Source organism: Eulemur rufifrons, chromosome 16, assembly GCF_041146395.1.
Source record: "Eulemur rufifrons isolate Redbay chromosome 16, OSU_ERuf_1, whole genome shotgun sequence".
NCBI classification, from domain to species: domain Eukaryota; kingdom Metazoa; phylum Chordata; class Mammalia; order Primates; family Lemuridae; genus Eulemur; species Eulemur rufifrons.
The window spans coordinates 36,186,971-36,211,390 of NC_090998.1; the positions used below are offsets into that span (position 1 = coordinate 36,186,971).

Below are 24,420 nucleotides of genomic sequence, written 5' to 3' on the forward strand. Positions count from 1 at the left end.
ACTTCATCTTTCTAGTTTTGTGATATCTTTTTAAATTGTTGATCCTCTTTACTTATGTATTAACCACCTCCTCTACTTTCTTATCTTAAGTGTGCCTTCATCCAAGCCACTGGTACTGCCTTTGAATAGAACAAGATCCTCTGGAAATGACCCCCTGACCAGCTGACTGCCTGAAGCCTGTAAGTCATCTTGATCTCCTTGATCTCTCACCTACTCTCTCATCCCTCATCTCTAATTCATTGGCAAGTGTCCTACCATTTCTACCTCCAAAATTTATCCCAAACCCATATGTACTTTCTCCCATCTCCACTGACACCACTCTAGTCCAAGCCACCATCATCTTCAACCTCTAGGCAGCTGTGATAATCTTTGTCTATCTCCCTTCCCTTGCCTCCTCGGATCCATCTTTCACCCAGCAGCCACAATAATCTTTTTATTTTATTACTTTATCATATGTCTTCCAACACTAGACTGTAGGACAGGCCATGACAGTTTAATTTAACTATTTACCTCCTTACAATGAACATCAAACACACACATAACAGACTTTTAGCTGAGAGGGTTAATGGATTCACAAATATTGGAATCTCATTTGCAAGTTATGTGAGACTATGCCAAATATCTTGCTATTTAATAGATTCAAGATTCCTCCAAACCTAAGATAGTCCTGTGGCCTACTAATTCACCCTTATCTCAAAAGATAACGTTAGTTTAGTGACTATTTAGGAAAACTCTTTTGGCCTCTACAGGGCAGTATTTTCTGCAGCAATTGTATATAAACAAGCTATTTAATAATTTACTCTACAGTATTGCTTGGGATTTACTTTTTGCCACTTTTGAAAGCTGGAATGAAACAGGCCATTTCCAGTCCTCTGGGATACTCTTGCTTTTCATGATTTTTTTTTTTTTTTTTTGAGACAGAGTCTCACTCTGTTGCCTGGACTAGAGTGCCGTGGCATCAGCCTAGCTCAAAGCAACCTCCTGGGCTCAAGCAATTCTCCTGCCTCAGCCATCTGAGTAGCTGGGACTACAAGCATGTGCCACCATGCCCGGCTAATTTTTCTATATATATATTTTAGCTGTCCATATAATTTCTTTCTATTTTTAGTAGAGACGGGGTCTCGCTCTTGCCCAGGCTGGTCTCAAACTATGAGCTCAAACGATCCGCCCGCCTCGGCCTCCCAGAGTGCTAGGATTACAGGCGTGAGCCACCTTGCCCGGCCTTCATGATTTTTTATGATTTCTGATAGTGGTCCTAGATATATTTACACTATTTGCTGCAAAACAATTTTTGTTCATCTCTTAAACAATGAACATCCAAACATCTATTTCAAAAACATTTATTTGTCATTGTTTTGAATCATACTGACAGGACTGTAATTCTTTGGTCTTCCATAATTTACCCAAAGATTATACGAATAATGTTATAATAAATTTCATTTTTAAAAGTACCACATGCTAATAAAATGGAAAACTATGGCAACAAATGCAACAGTCACATTTAAGGTGATTGAAATGCTCTATACCATGACTGCAGCAATGACTCCACAACTGAATTTGGATAAACTTATCAAATCCTACCCTTTAAATTGGGGGATTTTATTATATAAAGTATACCTCAAAAACAAAAAACACAAAAAACAACCTCACAACACTTTAAGAAAGATGAGCCTATATTTTAAAAGCCTAGCTCTATAGCAAGAAATCATCTGACATCCTCCCAACCCAGCATCGGAGCCCTTGGAAGGGGTGGAGGTAAGACAGCCGTCACTGCTTGGGATCCAGAAATAGCTCAGGTGGGGGTGTGCGGGGCTGCCTTGCAGCTGAGTGCTTTCGACTTCTCCAGGGCCCATGCCTCTCAAAAGGCTAGAGAACCCTAACCAACCCTCCCTAGCAGGACTCTCACTTGCCAAAGTTGAAAGCAGCTATTCTCAAACTTTTAATGTACATGCAATCTTGTTACAATGAATATTCTAATTCAGCAGGTCTGGTGCAGGACCTGAGATTCAGCATTTCTAACAAGCTCCCAGGTGCTGCTGCTGCTCCTGGGCCACGTGTTAGGTAGATAGTGAGGGAGTCCTGGTCTCCTAAGGATGAAAGTGGGTGCTGCTGTGATTCACCCCCAAACAATGGGCTTCCCGAGAGGTTCATGGGAGATCCGCACGCGCAGTAACATTCAGGTCATACAACTCCCAACTGCCCAATCAAAGTGGTTCCATGGTGACCTCTGGACCATGAGGGAGGTCCCAATCCAGGCACTATAAAACAAGATGCAGACCATAACCGGGCCCTTTTTGTATCCTTCCTTTTGCTCTTCCTTTGCTGCGACAGTGGGTCCGCTCATCATCTGTGGCATATGTATCATGCTCTGTAAACCTGTATGTTGCTCTTGCCTTATAATCCTATCTTTCTTTCCTCAATAAACTTCATTTTTGTGCTTGCCTAACCGGTCATTCTTCGGCCATGAGCGCGCCAAGAACCAACATTTCAGACTAAAACCTGACACATGGACCACTCCTGGAGTAGCAAGATTGAAAGCCTCGAGCTCTGGCCTGTGTCACGTACATGCCAGTTGTTTCTGTTTCTCATAAACACCTTACTATTGCAGCATCGCCAGCCACACTGTCTACAGGGGGGTGCCAGGACAGCATTACAGCTCAGTTACCTGTAATGCATGACCCATAGCTGCCAGGTAAGGTGGCAATGACGGGAAGCATTTATGGCTGAATCATTCTCATTCCCGTAGGATGCTGACCGGCTTTCAGTGTGAAAAGTGAGGTCTTGTCTATTTCCTTTAGGTCAACTTCCTCAAGCATTACTTATTTCACCAGGACATATATTTAAACATTATTTTCAAACTCTCCTCCCCTATGTCTCCCTCCTTCCAAAAGGGATCTGAGGCTCACCACACCATATAATTCTCCTGCTTTTAAATCCATTTAAAAGTATAAACCTTTTACTATCCTTAATTAAATGAGGAGGACAGTCCACAGAGAAACTCCCCGAGCTGGAGTTAAAGTGCTCTTTATTATTAATCGGGCTTTGATCTATCACTGTCCCCACCAACCCACAGCTCTCCCTCCAAAGCTCATAGACATACCGTTGGCTGAGGCAGAACATTTACAAGAGAAATTTAAATTCCAGTACAAGGAAATTAGACAGACTGTAGGAAATGTATTGTTTCTGGCCAACCATCTTTCTCTGGTCCCTCCCTGCTGGCCTCTCCCTTGCCCTCTTCTACTTCTTTTGTCCTGTCTACATTGCCCAACTATTGCTACCCTCTTACACTTTCCTCCTGCTCTTTTGCATTCATCTTTTATCTCCGCTAACTCTCCCTGCTCTTGCAGCCCACCCCCAATTATTCCTGAGGGAAACACCTGTATAAAGTGAGGGAAGGTTTGAACGCACCGTTGAGGAGACTAGAGTAGCCTGGTGGACCCAACCGAGAATGAAGACCGGGAATTTAAGGTGTCACCTGTCTGTGTTGTTGGAAAGCTCAGATTCAGGGGTTTTCCGGGCTAGTATGACAGAAAGCTAGAGGAAAAAGGATCTAGGGTATGGGCAAGAGAAGTGGGGGACTGTGACATATAAGCTGGACAGAGGAGGAACCAGAGGTTCTCAGTGAGGTTTGGACAGGTATAGTGGTTCCTGGCCTGGAGAAGCCATGCCAGTGGGAAGCTCAAGTGGAGAGGACACAGAGAAAGGGACACAGAGAAAGAACCTTTTGTTTAATGAAAGCTCAGATGGAAGGAGACCTGCCTGAAAGCAAAGAGAGAGGGACAGGTGTCCCTAATTCATATGAAAATTTTAAATATTTAAAAAAAATTCAAAATTATCTTTTACATGAAAATGAGTTTCTTAGAGGTTTAATTTACTTTAATGGGGATTCAATATAATTAATAAAACACTTTGTTGATCATTGGCAATAACAGATTTTGGGGTATTCACTATATGTCAGGCCCATGCTAGGCACTTTTAAAAAATATTTCACTTATAAGTGGTACTATTACTATCCCTATTTTACAGATAAGGTAATTGAAGCCCAGAGAGGTTAAGTATTTTGTCTCAGGTCACACAGCTAGTGTTGGAGCACTCCAACCCTGGTAGTCTCACTCCAAGTCCTTACCCACCACGTTACATTGTCTGTCAAAGTCAAATGTCCACAGGAGAATGACAGTGTAAAAAATAAGACCTAAGCAGAGGACAAAAAACTTAGAATGAAATACATCAAAATGTTAACAGCTCTTGTGTTACAACAGTGAGACTTTGAGTGATTTCTTTCTACTTTGTTTCATGCATTTTCAAAATGGTCTTTAATGATTATCTTAGTTTTATAATAAAGATATTAAAATAAAAAATATAAAGAACCTTTCAAAACAAATGATAGCATTATTGTTTCAACTCTTTTTGGGAGGGGGGAGGGGGCATGGGGCAGTTGCATTTGTTTAAGTCCCAAGCTCTATTTCATTAAGGAGCTCACAAAATATTTACAGGAAGGAGCAGTAACATGTAATTATTCCGTTCCAAAGTAGCCTTCTGAGTCACTAACTTCTGATTAAATTTCAAAATTCTGAGGGTCAGAGACTATCACACTGGGATCTGGTAGCATGTGATTATGTGTAGTACTTACAAATTGGACTAGGGAATGGAAGGAGTACTTTTAAAAGGCTGGGCGGGGAGCAGGTGGAGACTGATTATTTGTAGGATTCCTTCCATTTCTTTCCTTGTAGGTAAATCTAAATTCTTTGGTGTAAAGCTTCTCTTAAAATTAGCCTCACTGGTAGTTAGGTATTTTGTTTTGTCTAGAAAAAGAAATATGCATCTCTGATGGCCAAGTCAAACAATCTCTAATATAATCCCAAAAAGAAAGAGGAATTTAAAAGAGGTATGCTGACGAAAATAGAATTTATCAGTTTAGTCGGTGCTTTGTAAAAAAGTGAGGAGGAGGTCTGAGCTTTAATGAGGAAGTTGTATCAGTAAGAAAGCCATGTACCACGTACTACCACTTCCTGTTTTTGCCTATAGTTTGTAGAGGGTTGTGGGTTTTGTGGGTGCTCCATTTTTAACTCTTGACACGTCCTTGTTCCTCTTGCTCCACTCCACAAGGACAACTGGCTTCCCTTCTCAAACCTAGATCCTTGCCGCCTTATAACACTCTAAAGATATAACTCCTAAGTGACAGAAAAATCCCATGAACCATTGATATACAGGAACATGCTGTTCCCAGTGGGTATTTAGGACTTCCATTCTAGTAGACTGGCAGCCTTAGGGCTTCATTCATATTTTCCCACTCTGTTTTCGCGGTAACAATGCACATTTAAGGAAAGGTGGTTGGTTTAAGAGCAGCACCCAATGGACTTGCTGCCCTCCTCCCCACCCACTAGTGTCACCCTGGGCAAGATACTTAGCCTCTCTGAATTCTACTTTCTTTACCTATAAAATACCCTATAAATAGTGTTGTTATAAAGATCCCATGAAACAATGCAAACTTCATAACTATCTTTTTTAAAAACTCCTTTTAAAAAGTAAAAGCCATTCTTAGCTAGCAGGCCACACAAAAAGAGGCTGCAAGTAGCTGTGGTCTACAGGCTGTTGCTTGCTGACCCCTGATATAGACATAGATCTTTGATACCATGTGCCTGACATAAGGTGAAGTCTGTGGTCATAGAACAAAGCAAAAACTCACTGGCCCACACAGGAGCAGTTTTCCAATTAAACCAACTACCACACTGCGAGTAATAAAATTCAAGCTAACCTTAAAAACCCAACTCTCTGGACTATACTTAACCTGTCCTACTATGTTGAGACATACCTGGTCTCCTGTAAACCAAATGAGCGGACAAGGCATTCTATGCACCATGGTGGTCAATAATGCTGTTAAGACCGTGGACAGTATGGCTAAGCTGTCTCTTGCAGGCTAAGACAAATACAGTGCACCAAATAGAGGTCACACTTCTGTCCTTGGATAGCACCGAGGCGCCCGATGAAACTCAGCATAAATAGGATGCAGTGAACTCAGTGTATACACCCTAGCTTGTGTATACACACACACACACACCCCCACACCCACACACACTCTTTCTGGGGCTAAGAGAATTGAATTCTTGGAACCTCTTATCAGAGACATCATAGATGACTCATAAACTAAGTAATAGCTGCTCAACTTTTAAAAACAATGGGTGGGACTCATCTCCTACACATGCCAACTCTTTCTGTTTACAAAATAGGCACTGACTATTAGTACAACACTAACCACTTTCTCATTTCCCTATTTCTGAAAAGCTTCTTAATCCGATGAATTTCAATAGAGTTCAATGGCACTGCCGCTGTCCCTTTCCCATGTGCTTCAGATGCTGGCAAGCCTGAATGTGCCATTTCTCCCCTTCCAGTATTACTAGTCCCAAACAAGAGGCTCTGATGCCAGCGAGTCTTGCTGCCAGCTGAAGGACAACAGTTTTCTCTTCAGATCATTTCTAAGGAACCGTGACTATAACTCAAAGAATTTTAAAAACAAGTAACTGAATGGCAAGATGAAAGATGAATGTGACTATATCCATGGACCTCCTAGGATCATCCGGAAGAGCAGGGTTTCCTTATTGACTTCCTCTTAACCACCCCGTTTTTATATCACAAGATCCCATTTGGTCTTTCCTTAGGAGGCAAAGAACCGCCTGCTTAGGAGTGCACTGAGAAGACAACTTACCATTTACAAGGAATAACTTGATAAATATCACACAGACCATCTTTGTTGCCATTAAGACCAAAATTATCATTCTGGTAGATGTTGTTCCAGTTTTTTGGAATACATAAAGTAATAAAGCAACGACAGTTCAAGAACAGGCAGAGTATGTGCAAAGGTATGCTGCAATTTCACTTCAACTTAGAATTTGCTGAAAATTTAGAGAAATTGGAAAGCAACACTGGGGCAGTTGTTTAAGAATATAACCTTTCTGATAGAATGAGGAAACCACTTTTGTGATGGGATAATGAAAATCAAATACCTATAAAGTATGAACAGTGACTTAGGGCAATGTGTTAATGAGCCTATAGTTCTAATTCTATTTCTGTCTATCCCTTATGTAGGCTAAATTGTAAAACACTGCATTTAAAGAGAGAAAGGACCTAGTAGTCTGATCTCAGCCTTACATTTTTAGATTTATCCTTACTGGCATGACTACTTACTGGTTTGTTTGTAAATACCAATCACAGACAATATAATATTGCATCATTTTGGTGGTAAGGTAATTACAAATGGTCTACAAAAGCAAATATATATATATATATATAAATAGAGAGAGAGAGAGAGAGAGAATGGAATTCACCTACAATTAATCTCCCATGAAGTGAAGGTAATTGCCATAAACTGACAATGATAATTACTGTCCTTTTTGCAAACAGCAATTTAACAACAAATGCCCTTTTACAATACAAACCTCATTCAGTATTTCTTAACAGTCTCTGAACTATTTTGAATTTTCAAATGAAGGAGGCATTCCAAGGAAAGTAAACAATGAGCAGTGAGTCCCATGCTAACCTTGTGATTATTATCTTGCATCTCCACAGCCTACTAAAAATCTGAGGGTGAACTAAACCTTTCAGTTGATTCCCCACCTCCCATAAGTTTGCAACCATAATGAGAGCCATTGTTTTGCCCTAAAGCCTTCTTTTAAGTTTTGCAAAATCTAATTCTTACATAAGCATTCTTTCATTTCAGTAAAAGTCACTGGAAAGGCTAAGGCAATGCACAGAGAAGGCAGCCTCTACAGAAAAGGGGAGGTTGGTGTGGCAGAAGCACAGACAATCGGAACAGAGATGAGGTTGAAAATATATTACAGTTTGGAACAGGTGGCAAAGCCTTTATTGACCCTCATTCTAGCTCTCATGGTCTAACTATCTACACCAAAAATATTTTCTTTCTCAAGTTTTCTCCAGGCAAGAGAAAAAGGAAAACATCTTACCGTACTGGCTTTTAGTTCTCTAAAAACCAGTTTGTTTTTTCAATTAGCCTTTCTACTCTCAAAGCTCATGGTGAAAATACATTTAAAGAATATAAACTTTCCATCTCCACTCCACCCCCAGACCCTCTCTCACTCTCCAGAAATAACCACTGTCAACAGTCTTCTTGCGTATCCTTCCCAAATATTCTGGGCAATACACACATATAAACAACATCTCCCCCCATGCTCACTTCCACACAAGATTCAGTTTGTTTTCTTGTAATAATACTATGTCACATAGTAATGGTACTCGTGGGAAATTTTTCCGCACCTGTCCATATAAGTCTATTTTACTCTTTTAAGTAGTAGTCTAATATTCTATTTTATGAAACTACTACCATGGTTATCCAACCAATTTCCTAATGATAGACTTAGTATTATTTGACTGTGCTATTATTTGGTGTTTAATTCTTAATAACAAAAAGTTTAGTTTACCTCTTTGAAAGGAATGAAGTTCAGGGGCTCCTAAAGTCAGTGGGAAATCTTAAATTGCACATGAGGACAAGTCAGGCAATCCACATGACAAATATGAAGCAGTTCAGAAGGCTAAATGGTTTTGTAATATAATTTAGGCATATATCTTACTTGCTGTGACCAGGAACCTGACCACTTCTGATCTACGATTTGGTAGACTTGACATTGCCAAGCTGTTTTTCATTACAATAAAGGAAACAGCAGTTGATGGAACATGAGCAAGATAATTCAGGAACCCTGACTAATTTTACAAGGTGATTTTAAAGATAAATTATATCGCAAAGTAAAATATATTTAATAAGTATTAATTTGTAAGCATTATTGATAAGAAAATTTCTCTCATATTGTACATTAATAATGCATGTTTTTCAAAGTGTAATTTTGGATACATTATCTTTTTTATTCCCACAACCACTACACAAGTGAGATAGAAAATGGAAAACAAGACCCCAAAAGGTCTGGAATTATAAGCAACCAAAATAAAATTTAAACTATTGTTTTATATGGTTTGTAATGTTTCTCAATTAACATTTCAAATAGATTGTTTGCAAACTTAGTGTTTGCAATAAACTCTGATATCTCAGAAGTGTCATGAATTATACTTTCCTTTTCACGGTTTTCAACTTAAGGGCTACATTATTAAAATAATAAATAATAATCATACAAATGCTAAGAAGTTATGGAAAAATATAAAGCATTTATTACTTTATCAGATTCTATAGAGTGTAATAAACATCTCATTTACCTAGCACTATGAGGAAATATGTCCTAAACAGATTAATTTTCTATAAAATGTATGCCTTTAGTGGAAATCTTTTAAAAATGTAACAAAATATAACAAAACAAAACCCACCATTCTTCCACATCAATATTGATTTCTAATCCCTACTTCTGCTATGATGGAGTTATGGAGAAGCTGTACAAAAAGACTAGAGATTAAGAGGAAGTCACAGTAGAAGGAGATTTCTTTAACATCTATTGCTTTTTCTTTGAATTCCCCACTCCTAGGAAAACTCAACTCCGTAGGTACACTTTACCCTAAGGTACTTGTGCCTCAATACATCCCTGAATTGCTGCCTCAGGGTATTTTTGTTTCCCACAGAGAATATATACCTTCAGAACAATTGTAAATGGAGATTCCCCACTAGCATACTTCCTGTTCCTTGGATAGAATTATAAAGCCATAGAATTCAGGAAAATACCAAAATCTAACATCATTCTTACAATAGGGCAGAACTCACTGAGTCTAATTGAATTAGATGTGTGTTAAACAGGGATGACAGCCATTATGGTTAGGTCAAAAAAATGTGCCCCAAACTCATCCAAGAAAAAGGAATCACACTAACAAGTTTCCAGATGACCCCAGAGAAGGCTCCACACCCAGCCTCAGTGAGACACAGAGGAGCCTTCCCAGCTGCCCGTCTAAAGAAGCCCGGACAGCCTTGGACTCCTTTTCTGTGTTGGCCAATATGAGTCTGGAACAGGGCCCTGTACCAGATGAAATATCTTGATCCTGCCAACTGCTTCTTGGCTTCGAGCAGCTGTGGGAGCAGCTGGTTTGACAGCAATCACAGAGTGAGCCCTTATTCTGAGGTAGGAGAGGTCTACGTTTTGTGAGAAACTTACAGTTTGAGTCTTTATACAACCACCTTCGTGAGCTTTAACGTGAAGATTTGGTGTGTTGGGCTTGGTATTCATGCATCTTGCAAATAACTAAAAGATCTGTAATAGCTTCATCCCTGGAAATCTTCCTTCAACTATAAAACTCAAGTTTATCTAATTCTTTGCTTCAATCAGAAACTAAATAGTCATGAGATAGGAGATCAATTATCCCTCAGCCAGTATAATTCAAAGTCAACTGAATTCCGAGAATAGTAGATTGAATATAAGAAATTACTCCTACTCCCTCCTGATATCCCAGTAAAGGGCTTTTTTTTTACTTTTTAATTTTTAGTTATTTATTTTTTAAAGGCATAAAGCTGCTAGGATAGTCAGAACATGAGCGGAGACAAAAATGATAAAATTTCGGAAGCTAGAAGTAGACACAACTGAATCTTAAACTGGCAGTGTAGAAATACAAGATCAACCCAATTTATACCCCAGAATCTCCTAAAACGCACTGTTGGTATTACTGGAAGGGAGGGGGGGGAGGTGGAGACAATGAAAGGAATGAGCTAAACATACAGAGGATCTGTTGAACTTCTTTCAAGAAATACCTACATTACCCAGACCAGGCTCCTACTCCACAGCTGAGGGGTTGCCCCTTTCCCACCCTGGTGAAAGTCTGAAGATATATTCTCTGGAAAGTATAAAATATAGGTCTCTGGGTGAGGGACTAGGCACAATCTGTGGAGAAGAGGGGTATTCTAATGAAAGCGGGGGACTGAGTGAACATATGTGTGCTGGGATGCTCCCCCAGCCCCTTTCCCCACTTGGTTCCCAGAAGGATGGCAGCCAGGCCCAGACCCTCCAGGCAGGGAATCAGAAGCTCTTCTCTGAGTGATCTGCACAACTGAAGATGAAGGTCGTGGAGAAACTGACGGTTCCCAAGTAAAGGGAGAGCATCTCAACTGAAGCTATTGCCAGTGAGCCCCACTCATGTGTGCCAGGCTCAAGTCAGCCTTGTTCTTCCCCATTCTTAAAGACACCAGACAAGGAAGAAGCATCTGACATCTGAGGAAAGTATCTAAAGTAAAAGACAGACTTCAAAACAAAACAACAAAATCAGCTTGTATCACAGACATACAATCAGCAAAAGGTTCCCAGATTGTGGGAATCTCTATAGGACAAATGGCCCAGTTTCTTAAAACAAATAGACTGCATAGAAAAAAGGAGAAGGATGGAAGAATATAGATTAAAAGAGTCTTAAAACACATATCAATCAATTGCACTGTATGGATCTTCTTTCAGAATTGATTTGAACAACCCAACTGTTTAAAAAAATATATAAGATAATCAGAGCAATTTAAATACTGGTTGTATATTTGATAATATTAAAGTACTGTTGTTAACTGTTGTTTTTAGGTATGACATATTAAGGTTATATTTTAGGAGTCCTTATATATTAGAGATATATACTGAAATATTTATGGGTGAAATGATATGGTAGTTGGGATTTGCTTTAAGACAATCTGGGTGAGGGATTGACTAAACAAACAAACATTGGTGGGATGAAAGGAACATGAAAATCTTTTTTCTATTATTTTCTCTCTACTTTATGTTTGAAATTTTCCATAAAGGAGAAAAAAACTATCATCAGAATCCTCAGAGAAGACACTGAGATCATAAAACAGAACCAAAATAATATAAAAAAGGAACATTCAGAGAATTTTATAAAGCTCCTATAAATAAAAAATAATAACAGATATAAAACATTCAATAAAGAGTTGAGGGGGAAATTGAGGATATATCCCCCAAAAGTACAATGAAACATTATAGAAATGAAAATAAAGAAAAGATTAAGAAATTAGAGGACTAGTCCAGAGGTCCAAAACGTGGGTAATTGTTCCAGAAAGAGAGAAAAGAGAAAGAGAAGGAAGGAATTCATCAACACCATAAGGTAAGAAAATTTCCCCAAACTGAAGGCTATGGATTTCTAAAAGAAAAGGATGCACTCATTGCCTGACACAATTGATGAAAACAGGCCCACAGCAAGGCACATCATTGTGAAACTATAGAACATTGGGAACAGAGAGATTTGACAAGTTTCTAGAAAAAAAACAAAACAAAACAAAAACCCAAATCTAGCCATATATGAAAGATTGGGAATCAGAAGCATATAGGACTTCACAACAGAAAAAGCTAGAAGGCAATGGAGTAATGCCTTCAAAATTCTGAAGGAAAATTATTGCCAATATAGAGTTCTATATCCAGCCAAACTACCAATCAAAGGTGAAGGTAGAATAAAAACATATTTCAGACATGAGAGTCTTAAAAATTTTATTTCCATTCACCTTTTCTCAGCAATAACAGCAAAGAAGTAAATCCAGAAAGAGGAAGAAATGGAATGCAGGAAACAAAGGATCTAGCCAAGAAGAGAGGTGAAGGAAATTCCCAAAATGGTGACATAGAGAGATTCTAAAATGAAAGTTACTCCGTATGCCTCAGTTCCCTTATCTGTGAAACAGGGAAGTAACAATAGTACCTACTTCATAGAATTGTAAGGATTCAGCATAGAACACTTAGAGTAGTACTGGGAACAAAGAAAGAGCTATAGGAGTTGTTACCGTCATTCAAGAATTGACTCTTTCCACTATGCTAACATGTAACATATATTACAATAGCTAAAAATAAATAAATAAAAAGAGAGAGATCAATGTACTACACCTTTCTGAACTGAATATATTTCCAGCTTTGGAATGACACAGAATCATAGAGTTCTGAGATTTTTCTTGCACAATTTCCTCATTTTAAAGAAGAAGAAACTGAAGCTCAGAGTGGCTAAGTGACTTGCTTAAGACTACATAGCCATTTAGAAGAGGAGTTGGGTCTAGTACTCAGGTGTCTCACGTCAATGCCCTGAAAATCAGAAGTGTACCTTCCCACTATGTCTGCAGTATCCTCAGAGGGTCAAAGTTTCACACATAGAAAAAAAAAAAAATCACCATAGAAACACGTCCAATTCTGTCATTTTACCCTACAACCTGGCACTTGGCTCAAGATATATATAAGCAGAAAGGGAACTTAGAAAGATCCACCCAGGGTGACAAAGAAAGGAGGCTAGAGTTGGGTTCACTGAGTTAGGTTGACAATATAGAAGAAAATGTATCGAATTCACTGTCCCACACAGAGTTCTTTAATTCTAGGAAAGACACTTCAGTAGGTTTACACACAAAAGTAAGAATACGAATCCCTAATAGGACACAGCCATGCATGGGTGTTTCTGTTCCCTGAGTAATGGTATGGGTAGTAATGTTCTTTCATCTCAGTTTTCTATGTCTTCTAAAGCAATATACACAGTTTGTAGGAGGAGTAGCCATTTTGGCCACCACTTCCAAGGAAATGAGCTCCTGTCAAGAGGACAGAACAAAAAAGACTATTAAGCAAGGTCAATGAAGAGCAGAAGTGTAGGGTCAGGAAAGAAAGGCGAGATCCTGGGAGAGGAGGATTTCCCCTTGCCTCACCACTCTACTTGTGCAAGGTCCGAGAGGGGAATCAGGCTGGGTGAGAATTTTCTTGGTACAAATTCTATGATCTGTCTTAACCTTGTTCCAACTGAAAATAAGTCCTCTCTACATTTGCAGAAAGTCTCATCCAACACTTTGAGATGAATTTATTTAAAAAGAAAATTGCCCATTTTCTTTTCAGTGAATCTCAGAGGGAAAAGTACACACTAATTTCTCATCTTCAAAACATGAATGTTTCTCTGCTTCTTGAATATTTATTACAAACAAATTTGTTATTACCTTTGGACATAGTACACGGTCCACAGCAATCCAAATGCCAAAGTGGTGATTGAGTGAATTAAAAATCTCTTAATATTTTGACTGTCTAGCTAAGATTTAAAGTGACAGGTAAAGTGTCCAAAAATACAAAAAAGAAAAGAAAAAAGGTATTTCCAAATGTTTTAATCCCATTTACATATGCTTATTTCAGTATTTTTGATTAATAAAAAGATTTTTCTCCTTCCTTTTTCTCATAGGCATTAGGTGCATTTTGGGAAATCATTCAAGCAATACATATAAAAGTAGGTACTGGTAACTTAGCCAAGTTAATAAACAAAAGAAAAACTATTTAGAAATATTTCCAATTTCTCCTACATAATAACAGCAACATATAGAAAATACAGTTTTATTATAGAAAGTACTGTTATGTCAATACTCACAGAAAAAGCAGGATTCCAGTGTTTGCCAGGGCAAAGGCAAGTCCCAAAATCCCACTGCCCATAATGGCATTGCTTAGGTTAAAAACAGACATGCCCAAGGAGGTTGTTCCTGGAATCTGAACAAAAAGACAAACATTCACACTAATCAAATTAGTCCCAAAGAAAGTTCATCAAGCCAAAGCCTTTAAAGCACTACTAGGAAGCAAGATGGAAATAAAATTCAAGAAATCCTTTTGTAGTGATCTAGTTGGGTTTTTTTAAATGGATTTCAGGAGAAAATACATAGGCTATGAGGAATATTCTGGTGAATATAGGTAGCTATGCTTCTGGCACTGTTACATGAATTCAAAACATCTATCCCAATTTATGTGATAATAAATATGCATATTTTATTATAATGATACTTACATATTCATCACATTTCTTTTTTTCCAAATGGCTGTTTGTGAGACTTCTTCTACTTTCACGATCAGAAATAAACTTGCTGTAAAGACATGCATAATACATTTAACCTCATAATGACTTGAAGCTTAACATCATGACTATGTTTTATTACTTACCAAAGCATATTACACATGAAAAGTTACTAACTGCTTCTCTAAGAGCTTATAGCCCTATTCAACTGCTGTGTTTCTCTCTCTTTCTCTTTTTTTGCCAGTATTAGTTGTCTACATTCTTGTTTTTACCAAATAAACTATAAGTGCCCCAAGGGCAGGTAGTTTGCTTCATTCATGTTTATATCTCTCACTCTACCTAGTACAAAATAATGACAATAAGAGGTGCTCATCTTGAGATGAAATAAAAGATCACCATAAATCAAAATGACCTATACATTTTGAATCAATTTAATAAATTTAAACACTATACACAATAAGTTAATTTTTATATAGATTTTTCTCTAAATGGAAAATTAGATAATATCAAGACTACAAACGTGGTATTTAAAAGAATACTGGAGGCAGGTTTCCTTCTGAGCTCACATTCTTGGAGTACAAAGGTATTAAATAGAAATTCCCTCTCCCCTGCAAAAAAGAAAATAACTATTTCACCATCAAACCTTCCTTCAGGATGTGCTATATGCAAGTGACTGGAAGAAGCAATGGGGAGACATGGGGGTATGGAATAAGTGATGCAGGCACTAGGCTATAAATGTTCAGACTAGGAAATTATGGTGCAGGGTCAGGGTGGTGGCAAGGCATTTGGTCCATGCCTAGGGTCAGAGCCAGGGCTTTAAGAAAGCATGGGATTTAGAACATGAGTTCAAATCCTCACTAGCTCTGAGGGCCTGGGCATGGACCTTAGTTTCCTCATCTATGAAATGGGAGTAACACTATTACATTATCTCATCAAAATTACTGGGAGAATTAAATGAGACAGCACATGTTAAACACCAGTCCCTCACCTGGCATGGAATAAGAGCAATTGATGGTAGTCATTCCTCTCCACGGGGGAAGTGGGACTTGAATTGGGATGGGAATGATTCAGATAGATAGAATGGAGTAAACTGTGTATTAAATAGAAATAAATAGAAGTGATTCAAAAAGCTCTAAGAATGATCGAATATATTCAGGGTTGATATCAGAACATTCTGGCCTTAATTTCTAATTTTTAAAAATTCTCCAAAAAAATGCTTTTGTCAAAGAAAAGTTCCCACATAGGAAAACTGCTGCATGTATTAGTAAGACATGTGAGGGATGCTTTTTGGTTCTTCTAGGCCTGGAAACTCAATTATCTGGTCATGGTAAGAACTAATCACAGTGATTTTTTCCTTAGTAAATGTGAAACTACTTGAACTGGACTATCTTAAAGAAGCATGTATCTTTAAACTATACATTACATTTCCATACACTTCTTTGAATGATGCTATATCTCACAATAAAACTTTAAATGAAACATGTATAACATTGATGTTGATTTTATTTATCTACCTTTTTCATCTTAAATCCAAGGGATCTGGTTCTCCCTGGCATTACATCTCCAAGTTTGTGTCATTTCACCAGGATAAACCAAAGATGGGCAATATACATACTACAAACTTACTCTGAGACCATCACCTGGTATTTAGCTGCACAATTTGCAAACCCTGCCTTTGCCTAGCACCTACCAGTCATTGTGAGAGATCAAAAGGATGTGGAAGAAAAACCTTGGTTTCCTGAAACACAGGAGCTGACCCTCTAGAGGAGGGAAGACCATACCAGCTAACGCCAGAATAGGAATGTCCGGCTGTGGAGATTAAGATGAGATAAGGAATCCAGAAAAGAAAACTCCAGTTTTGAGGGGGATTAGCCAGGGAAAGTTTGAAGGCAGAAGCTCAAGAAACAGCATTGCATGTTTTTAGCAAGAGATGACACAATGAAAGCAATATCTTTGGACACCAACGCTGGCAGCTGTATAGCATTGCTGTTAATGATTGGTTTGGCTTTTCTTTTGACCTTAATGTTTTAAATCTTTCCACAGAATTGAGGTTCACAGATGTGGCTACAGAGGGGCAGAGGAAAGCAGCCTTCCCTTTTCTCATGCACAGTCCAAGGAAACATGGGTGATGGACTTTCCAAAATGAAATTGACTCATATTTAAGTGTTGCTGTTAATAAAAGACTGTACAGTGTCCCTTGGTATTGGTGGGAGATTGGTTCTAGGACACCCCTCTCCCTGCTACAGATGCCACTCCCTGATACACATTAAAGTAGTATTTGTGTATAACCTGTGCATATCCTCCCGTGTACTTTAAGTCATCTCTAGATTACTTATAATACCTAATACAATCTAAATGCTATGTAAATAATCATTATAGTGTATTTTTGTATTATTCTTTATTCTTGTATTATTGTTTCTTTATTTTTATTTTTTTCTGAACATTTTCTATCCTCAGTTAAATCCATAGATACAGAACCCACAGATACGGAGGGCCAACTGTATTTAATTAGGCTAATTTTAATAACCAACTCAAGTCTACTAAATCTTTATCCAGCAGGTCTCCCATTTGATTTTCTTGTGGAGGAAGTTGTTTTACAAAGAGAATTTCCATTATTTTTAAATTAAGGGAAAAGCCTGAACATTTTCATGCAAACCAAAGTACCAATAAACTGCCTGTTACAGCAGATCTAAGCCCCAGGCTTGGCAACAGTTCCCAGTGTTGGTGGCAGAGGACTAGTGGGCAGAGAAGAAAGGGACACAGGCATCGTGACACGAGGGGGCACTCAGCAGGGTCAAACACTGTGCAATTGAAAGGGAGGAAGAATAAGGTCCCCGCATGATTGCCAGCTATTTCCTGCAGAACTTGTGCAGAATGAGAACAATGATAGTGACTAACAGAGCTGTTTTAATGACTAACCCTTAAAAAGTACGTTAAAACATATTGCTTGTTGAGTGATTCTGTTTCTTTTGGGCCACTTTCTGCAGCAAGATTTAATGGGTTTTCCCAAAAGTCTCCACTGGCTCCCTCACTGAATAGGTTCCAAGTACAAATTCCTCACTCTGCAATTTCAGGTCCTGCTTAATTTGATTTTGCCTCAATGTTCCAGTCTTACCTCCTCCTGCCCCTTCTGAGAAGGGATGAGGCTGACACAACACCAGTGCACTCTGAGTGTAGAGACTAAAAACAAGGCAGTGGGAATCCACTCTCCCCCGAGGAGGCCCTCTGTTCTCCTCTCAGCCAATCTCCTCCCGCCAGTTCAAACCCCTCATCTTCCACGAGTCTTCTTCCACTCTGGTTTGGAATCTTTGGACTTTGACCTACTTACTACTTCATCTGTAGCACAGGCTGTGTCACTGAACTCATCTTGCATCCAGAGTGGTTGTGCAGTGCTGTCTCTCTAACGTGTACCTACCCACACATCAGCAACTCAGAGGAACTCTCCACAAACTGAACGTGCATCTTCTATTTAGAAATTAGGGAGTAGCTTAGGCTGCAGGGAAAGTAAGAATGAAGTTCTTAAAGAAAGCCTTCTTATTCTCTTCATGGTATTTCAACTTTTTCTTCTCATTAGTCTTTAAATCTTTGCTTTGTATTTCTGAAAATTTTTAAAGAATAGATAAAACCAACCTATTTGTAATGGAAAATTCCATTAAAAATAAATAGGTCAAGCAGCTTATCACAAGTTTCTGCTATCTCACCATTTTAAAAATGCAATTGCTTGTTAAAAAGCATGACCTCTGGCAATAAAATTGACTAAAAATGTGCGATAGGAGAAGGAGCCTTTGACATGTAGTCTCAGGATGATAAAAGTACTAAAAAAAAAAAAAAAAAAAAAAAAAGTTTGCACTGGGTGGGTCTGTAGCCAAAAAGCAGAATTTAATTAACCTTTAGGTAGCCAATTGCCCTGTGAACAAAACAGAGCAAAATAGACCCTGTAATGGTGACCCTGAATAGACAAATTTGGTGACTTTGTATAGACAAGGCCTTAAAAAGGATGTCAGTTACATTGTATAGTGTGATGAGAAGCAGCAATGTAAAGCTGCTATAAAAAGAAATCAACAACAATCCAGTTAAGGATGCGTTGTACAATAGGAAGATAATCTTCCTACTTTAATCTCTACCAATCAGACTCTTACTAGATTATAGTGTCTCATTTGAAGATTCATAACACAAAAGAGATGAGTGGTTGAACTTAAATGACCTTACCATGAAACGCTAACATCCTATAAAAAGGGAAAAGAAAGTGGGAGGAAAGCAGTAACAAAGAGATTGGAAAGCATATTTAAAAAAGGAATTAATGAAACAAGCATTTAAAGAGAAGAAGAGATGGAGAGGTAAGCAAAGCCTTATTTGGTGGACAAACTACACTGAAAATAGGAGAAAAGAGACTTTAATTGTAACAGGAGTGATTAAAGCAAGGGAAGAATTTTCTGACATGAAAATTGAACATAAGAAGAAAGTATGGAATCTTGTTCCCTAAGGTATAGAAAACATATTAGAAGAAGAGAAGGGAGAACTTTTCAAGAGTCCTCTCGAGTGATAAAAATTTAGTCCGTGACTTCTGAAAGATGTATAGGATGACAACAACAACAAAAGGCTGATTCAGGGTGAAGTGATAAGAGTTGCTTCAAATTCTTTTAAGAACAGATCTTAATGAAAAACTCTCAAATTTTGTTCAATAGTTCCTGGGTCATAACAACAATAATTATACATGGAGATGAGAAATGAATATTTGTCTGGATACACCTAGGATAATCTACTAATAATTCAACAAATTGAAGGTAGCAATAACTTGCAATCCTCCAAAACCTAAAGCAATATTACTGCTCCTTGGGTGGAGAAGAAAAGTGCTTGCCGAAGAAAGAGGATTGCATTTTTACTGATACGGACTTTTCTCGTACTAAGAGGCTTACTATTGCCAGACACTGTGTCAAGTATTTTACATGGGTTTTCTCATCTATTTTCACAATAATTACATGTGGTTGGTATTATTTTTAGCCCATTTTTGAGAAATTAAGTTGAAATTAACTTGACCAAAGTTACATTACTAATAACTACACTGTTGTGGCAGGATTTGAACCTAGGCCGGCTGAGTGCAGAGCCTGAGTTCTTAACCTACAAACAGCGTTGTGTTACATATTCCCCAACAATCCCGTAAGGTAAAGTATTATTATTATCCCTGTGTTAAAGGAATGAGACCAAGGATCAGAGCACAAGATCACATAAAATCTATGACTGAGCCAGGATTCACTACAAGTCGAAATCCAAAGCCACGTACCTAACTACTCTTGCTCAGTCTCTCTAACAACACGTATTTTATAATGTCCACCCTGTAGCAGGCACAATGATAGGTACCAGGGATAATATAAAGATAAGACAGTCCATTCTCTCAAGAAGTTCACATCTAGAGGAAGAGTCTAGAGCTTGCTACTGCAAGTGTGGCCCACGGACCAGCAGTATGGGCATCACCTGGGAGTTTGCTAGAAATCAGTAATTCAGACCCCACCCAGTCACATGGATCCAAGTGTTTCATATGCATATTAAAGTGTCTGCAGCACCAGTCTAACGGACATTTTATAATAAAAGGTTTTGCCATTCCAGGTATAGGTTTCTACGAGTACGACCCAAAAATTAGGTCATGCAATAAAACAACTGAACTGGAATGAGGGCAGGTGTCGTCATGCCCAATGGTTCTACTGTATTTTTAACTAAATTTTAAAAATGATATTTATTATATCCTAGTGGGGAGTTTCCAGGCAAAGCTATTAGCTAGATGCCAGTTAATCTAAGATCAATGTTTGTTTTCAACATTCTCTCTGGCTTGCTAAAAAGAGGCACTGTTACCTAGAAATTCACTGTTTGGGGAGGGATGGTTCTGTTAGACTTATACAATTGGGCCTGCCTTTCTCCCACAAATGAGAAAGCTGCAGGAAGTGTGAGGAGTATTTATTTATTTATAGACAGGGTCTCACTCTGTTGCTGGGACTAGAGTGCAGTGGGGTCATCATAGCTCACTGCAACCTTGAACTCCTGGGCTCAAGAAATCCTCCCGCCTCAGATTCCCCAGTAGCTCTGACTACAAGTGCATACCACCACACCTGGATAATTTTTCTATTTTTTGTAGAGATGGGGGTCTCGCTGTTGCCCAGGCTGGTCTCGAACTCCTGAACTCAAGCAATCCTCCCACCTTAGCCTCCCAAAGTGCAAGGATTACAGGCATGAGCCACTGCACCCAGTCTTGAGGGGTATTTAGGTGTAGCTTTTGCAGGAATCATGGACTACTAAAATATGCCAATACAGTAAGCCAGGTCACCCAATAGGGACCTTAAATAAAATTGGCAGGAATCTTTTAAAATTTTTATTTACCTTTATCTTCATGCTATAATACGTTGTTTTTAATTTAATTGTCCTAAAGCCAGAAATGAAGCAAGATTCATGAACTGAGTCAGTGAAGGAAGGAAAATAAAGAAATCAACACATCACACTGCATTTGTGGAACCAAATTCTACAAAACAAGCGGCCAACCACCAACAGTTCTCGCTCTGTACCAGTTCACTGCCCTGTTCAGAGGCTGCGGGGAAGGGAGTTCATCTGGGCAAGGTGCCCAAGTCTGCGGTGAACACAGGTACTCCTTCCATCTACTGCAAGTGGTAATTGTCTCAAAAACTTAACATTTTCAGTAAGTAACATTTTTTAAAATTGAGTTCAGATTCTAAACTGAATATTATAAATGACTCTCACTTTAAGGCCCTCAAGATTTGGATTGCTTTGAGACTGAAGCTTTGTTATAAAACCAAAATGTTCTACTTGTGAAATGGTAAGAATCCCTTGTACCATGCAGTCGAGGTCAGTAGTGACTACAGAATACTCCAGGGGGTACAGCACATAAAATGGCACTGGTAGAATTTAATAGAAATATTAAAGACTAGCTTTTGTACTAATGTCCAAGCTTTATAACCAGAGGCAAGAGGGTAGAAAGACAAGAACTGCGGACAGACCCGTGTGTGCCCTTGGGCAAGTTATTTTATTTCTCTGTGCCTCAGTTTCCTTATTTGTACACTAAATTTTTACATTTTTTTCATTTGCAGAAGCATATCTGCTTTGCATGGTAGTCATAAGGATATGTAACATATTTAACTATTAACATATTAATATATTTAAATATGTAAAATACCTGGCACTCAAGAAATGGTAGTTATTAGTAGTCATCACTCAGAAAAGGTAAAAGAAGTAACACTTGAGTCCAGTAATAAGAAACATCACCTAACACAGTAAACAATACTTGGATGATAATGAGGAAAAGTGCCTGGGTTGGGACTTAACCTCTAAGCACATTTAAGGGAGGAAAAAAGGAGAGACAGGGTGAGAACTTCTGAGCATATGTAAATGATGGCAGCTAAATCCAATGCTGGGCTTTCAATTACACACTCTATCAGAACATAGAGCTGACAATGAGAAATGATTTCCACAAAAATGCCTGGTTAGTTGACATAGTGTTCTTATCCACTCCCATCCCAATTTCCTGTTGACCCTCCCAAAGTGTAGCACTGTTGGTGTTCTAATAGTCCCATATACATCACTCCCTTCTCCTAGCCTTTTAGAAGACTGTGCCTCTAAGTACCCAGCTGGAGGGCTTCCTGCTAAGGATCTACCCAAGCCAGCTACAAAATCAATAGGTCAGAGAATGCCCCAAATCATTTTTTTTTTTTAAAGACATTTGATTCTACTCTTGTAACTTAAGAAAGACAGACCCAAGAGTTAGAAGGGCTTGCCCAAGGTCACAGATAGTGGCAGGGAGCTTCTAGGCCAGCACTCTTCCCACCTTGCCTCTCTCCCTCGTCCCCTCTGTGTTTCAGATTCATGGCATCTCTCCTTTCTTTCTCTTTCTTTCATGCACTATAGCTTCTCATAGAGGCATTTGGGCTCAACTATTCTTATTTAAAATCCACACTACAAATGATGTTCATAATGATGACATACTTGAAGTTTTCACACAAGATCATTGGCAAATGCAACTTTTACCACGTCTTGATTAAAATGAGTACAGATGACTATAGTACACATTTGGATATGGGATGCCATGAAATTCCAATCGTCTGTCTAATTCATAACACAGAGCCTGGTTGGGGTCCAATGTATTTATACATTTTTATTAGACTCAATTGAAAGATTAAAAAAGATGAATAAATTACTTTCCTATTTGCTTCATCTGTTATTGCAGACTATGCCCAACAGATGTCACATAAGAAATTCAAATTGCATCTTCAAATGGAACATAACTTTAGTAATGAATAATTCAAGAGAATAACTAAAATCCAGAATAATTTTTTTGAGCCATTTCTTTTATCCAATGATAGAAAGTTCAAAAATACTTACCTATTTATCTGACCATTTTCTACTTCGGTAAAATCATTGGAATCATTGCTAATGTTATCGTCCTCAGGCACTGTCATGTTTTGCAACTCAGTTAATTCAAGTCCACTTTTGAAATGCATCATGATTAGAAGGTATCTGGAGTCAAATAATTAGTCCAAATTTCTCCTGTTCTGAATGTATCAGTAGACAGCAGCAAAAATATAAGCTTGACACACCTAAAATATAGCAAAATAAAAAATAAACATATGAAAAACATCGCTGATTAAATTTAAACCATCATAAGTACATATATAGTTAATTTACTGATAATACAACTTTTACATTTCACTACTAGATGTATCAAAGCAATCTTTGTGTACCAAGTTATAGAGGCTCATCTCTAAATTTTATGCCTTTTATAAATTTCCCTCCATTTTTAACTATAAAGTGAGTCATGTTTCATAATCTTAATGCTCAGGTTTATAGGAATGACATGTTAGCTGCTGGCAATATAGATGCCCTTTTATGAAACAGTGTGTTTAAAATGAAAGCAATTCAGTTATTTTCATGTGTCTGATCACAAGCCACACATCTAGCTGGGTACCGACTGTACAGACACAAAAGCACCTTTGATTTAGCAATCTAGCTTAATAAAAATGCAAATCCTCCATAAATGGCATCACCAGGGATCAACTGCTCAACCTGGTGGTCAACCAGCAAAGGACAAATTTGTATTTTGAAATTTTGCAAACAGTTTATCCATCAACTGCAAGAGATTAAATCAATCTCTTCAATGAAATTACTCCATGTCATGGAATTAGGGAATTAAAAACTCATACTCAGGGGATTTGAATTAATCCACCTGCTACTATATTTCCTCATCAGAAACAAAAGACTTCCAGAGTTCACATTTTCTCCCACATGGATGACCATGGTTTAGATTTCTGAGTGGTCACCAACATCACCAATAGTATAAAAGGGACGGAAAGAGTTCCAGGGGTGCAGCATCACAAGTCAAAAAGCAGACAGCAAACACAACTTCGAAACCAAGGCCAATATATGCATGGGAGCCTCACTGAGACACTCTCAGTGAGGTGAGGGGACCATGGAACAAAGCAGAATGTCAGTGAATTTTTTTTAAATATGTCCATTGGCAAATATTTTGATACTTTGTCTGATCCTGAATTCTACAAGATGACTGTAACCTAGTTAAGAGTCAAACTCCAATGAGCCCCTCTAAGTAAGCATCCTAGTAGTATCCCAAGAAACATTTTACTAATTTACAATATTTTGAAGACCCAAAGAAATTACCCTAGAATGATGCTTTTTCAGATATTCTCTTCTTCTCTTTTC

At 38.2% G+C, this 24,420-nt stretch overlaps 1 protein-coding gene across 1 annotated transcript in view; it reads right to left on the reverse strand.

Moving 5' to 3' along the window:
• The window catches only part of SLC38A1 (solute carrier family 38 member 1), a 39,758-nt gene extending 16,548 nt beyond the window's left edge, over positions 1 to 23,210 (reverse strand). The window contains exons 1-3 of the mRNA XM_069490416.1: positions 23,089 to 23,210; positions 14,704 to 14,779; positions 14,296 to 14,411 (exon numbers count right to left, since the gene is read on the reverse strand). Of these exons, the coding sequence (XP_069346517.1) occupies positions 14,296 to 14,411; positions 14,704 to 14,779; positions 23,089 to 23,210 (314 nt within the window). The remainder of the gene's footprint in view (positions 1 to 14,295; positions 14,412 to 14,703; positions 14,780 to 23,088) is intronic.
• Between the last annotated feature and the right edge of the window lie 1,210 nt (positions 23,211 to 24,420).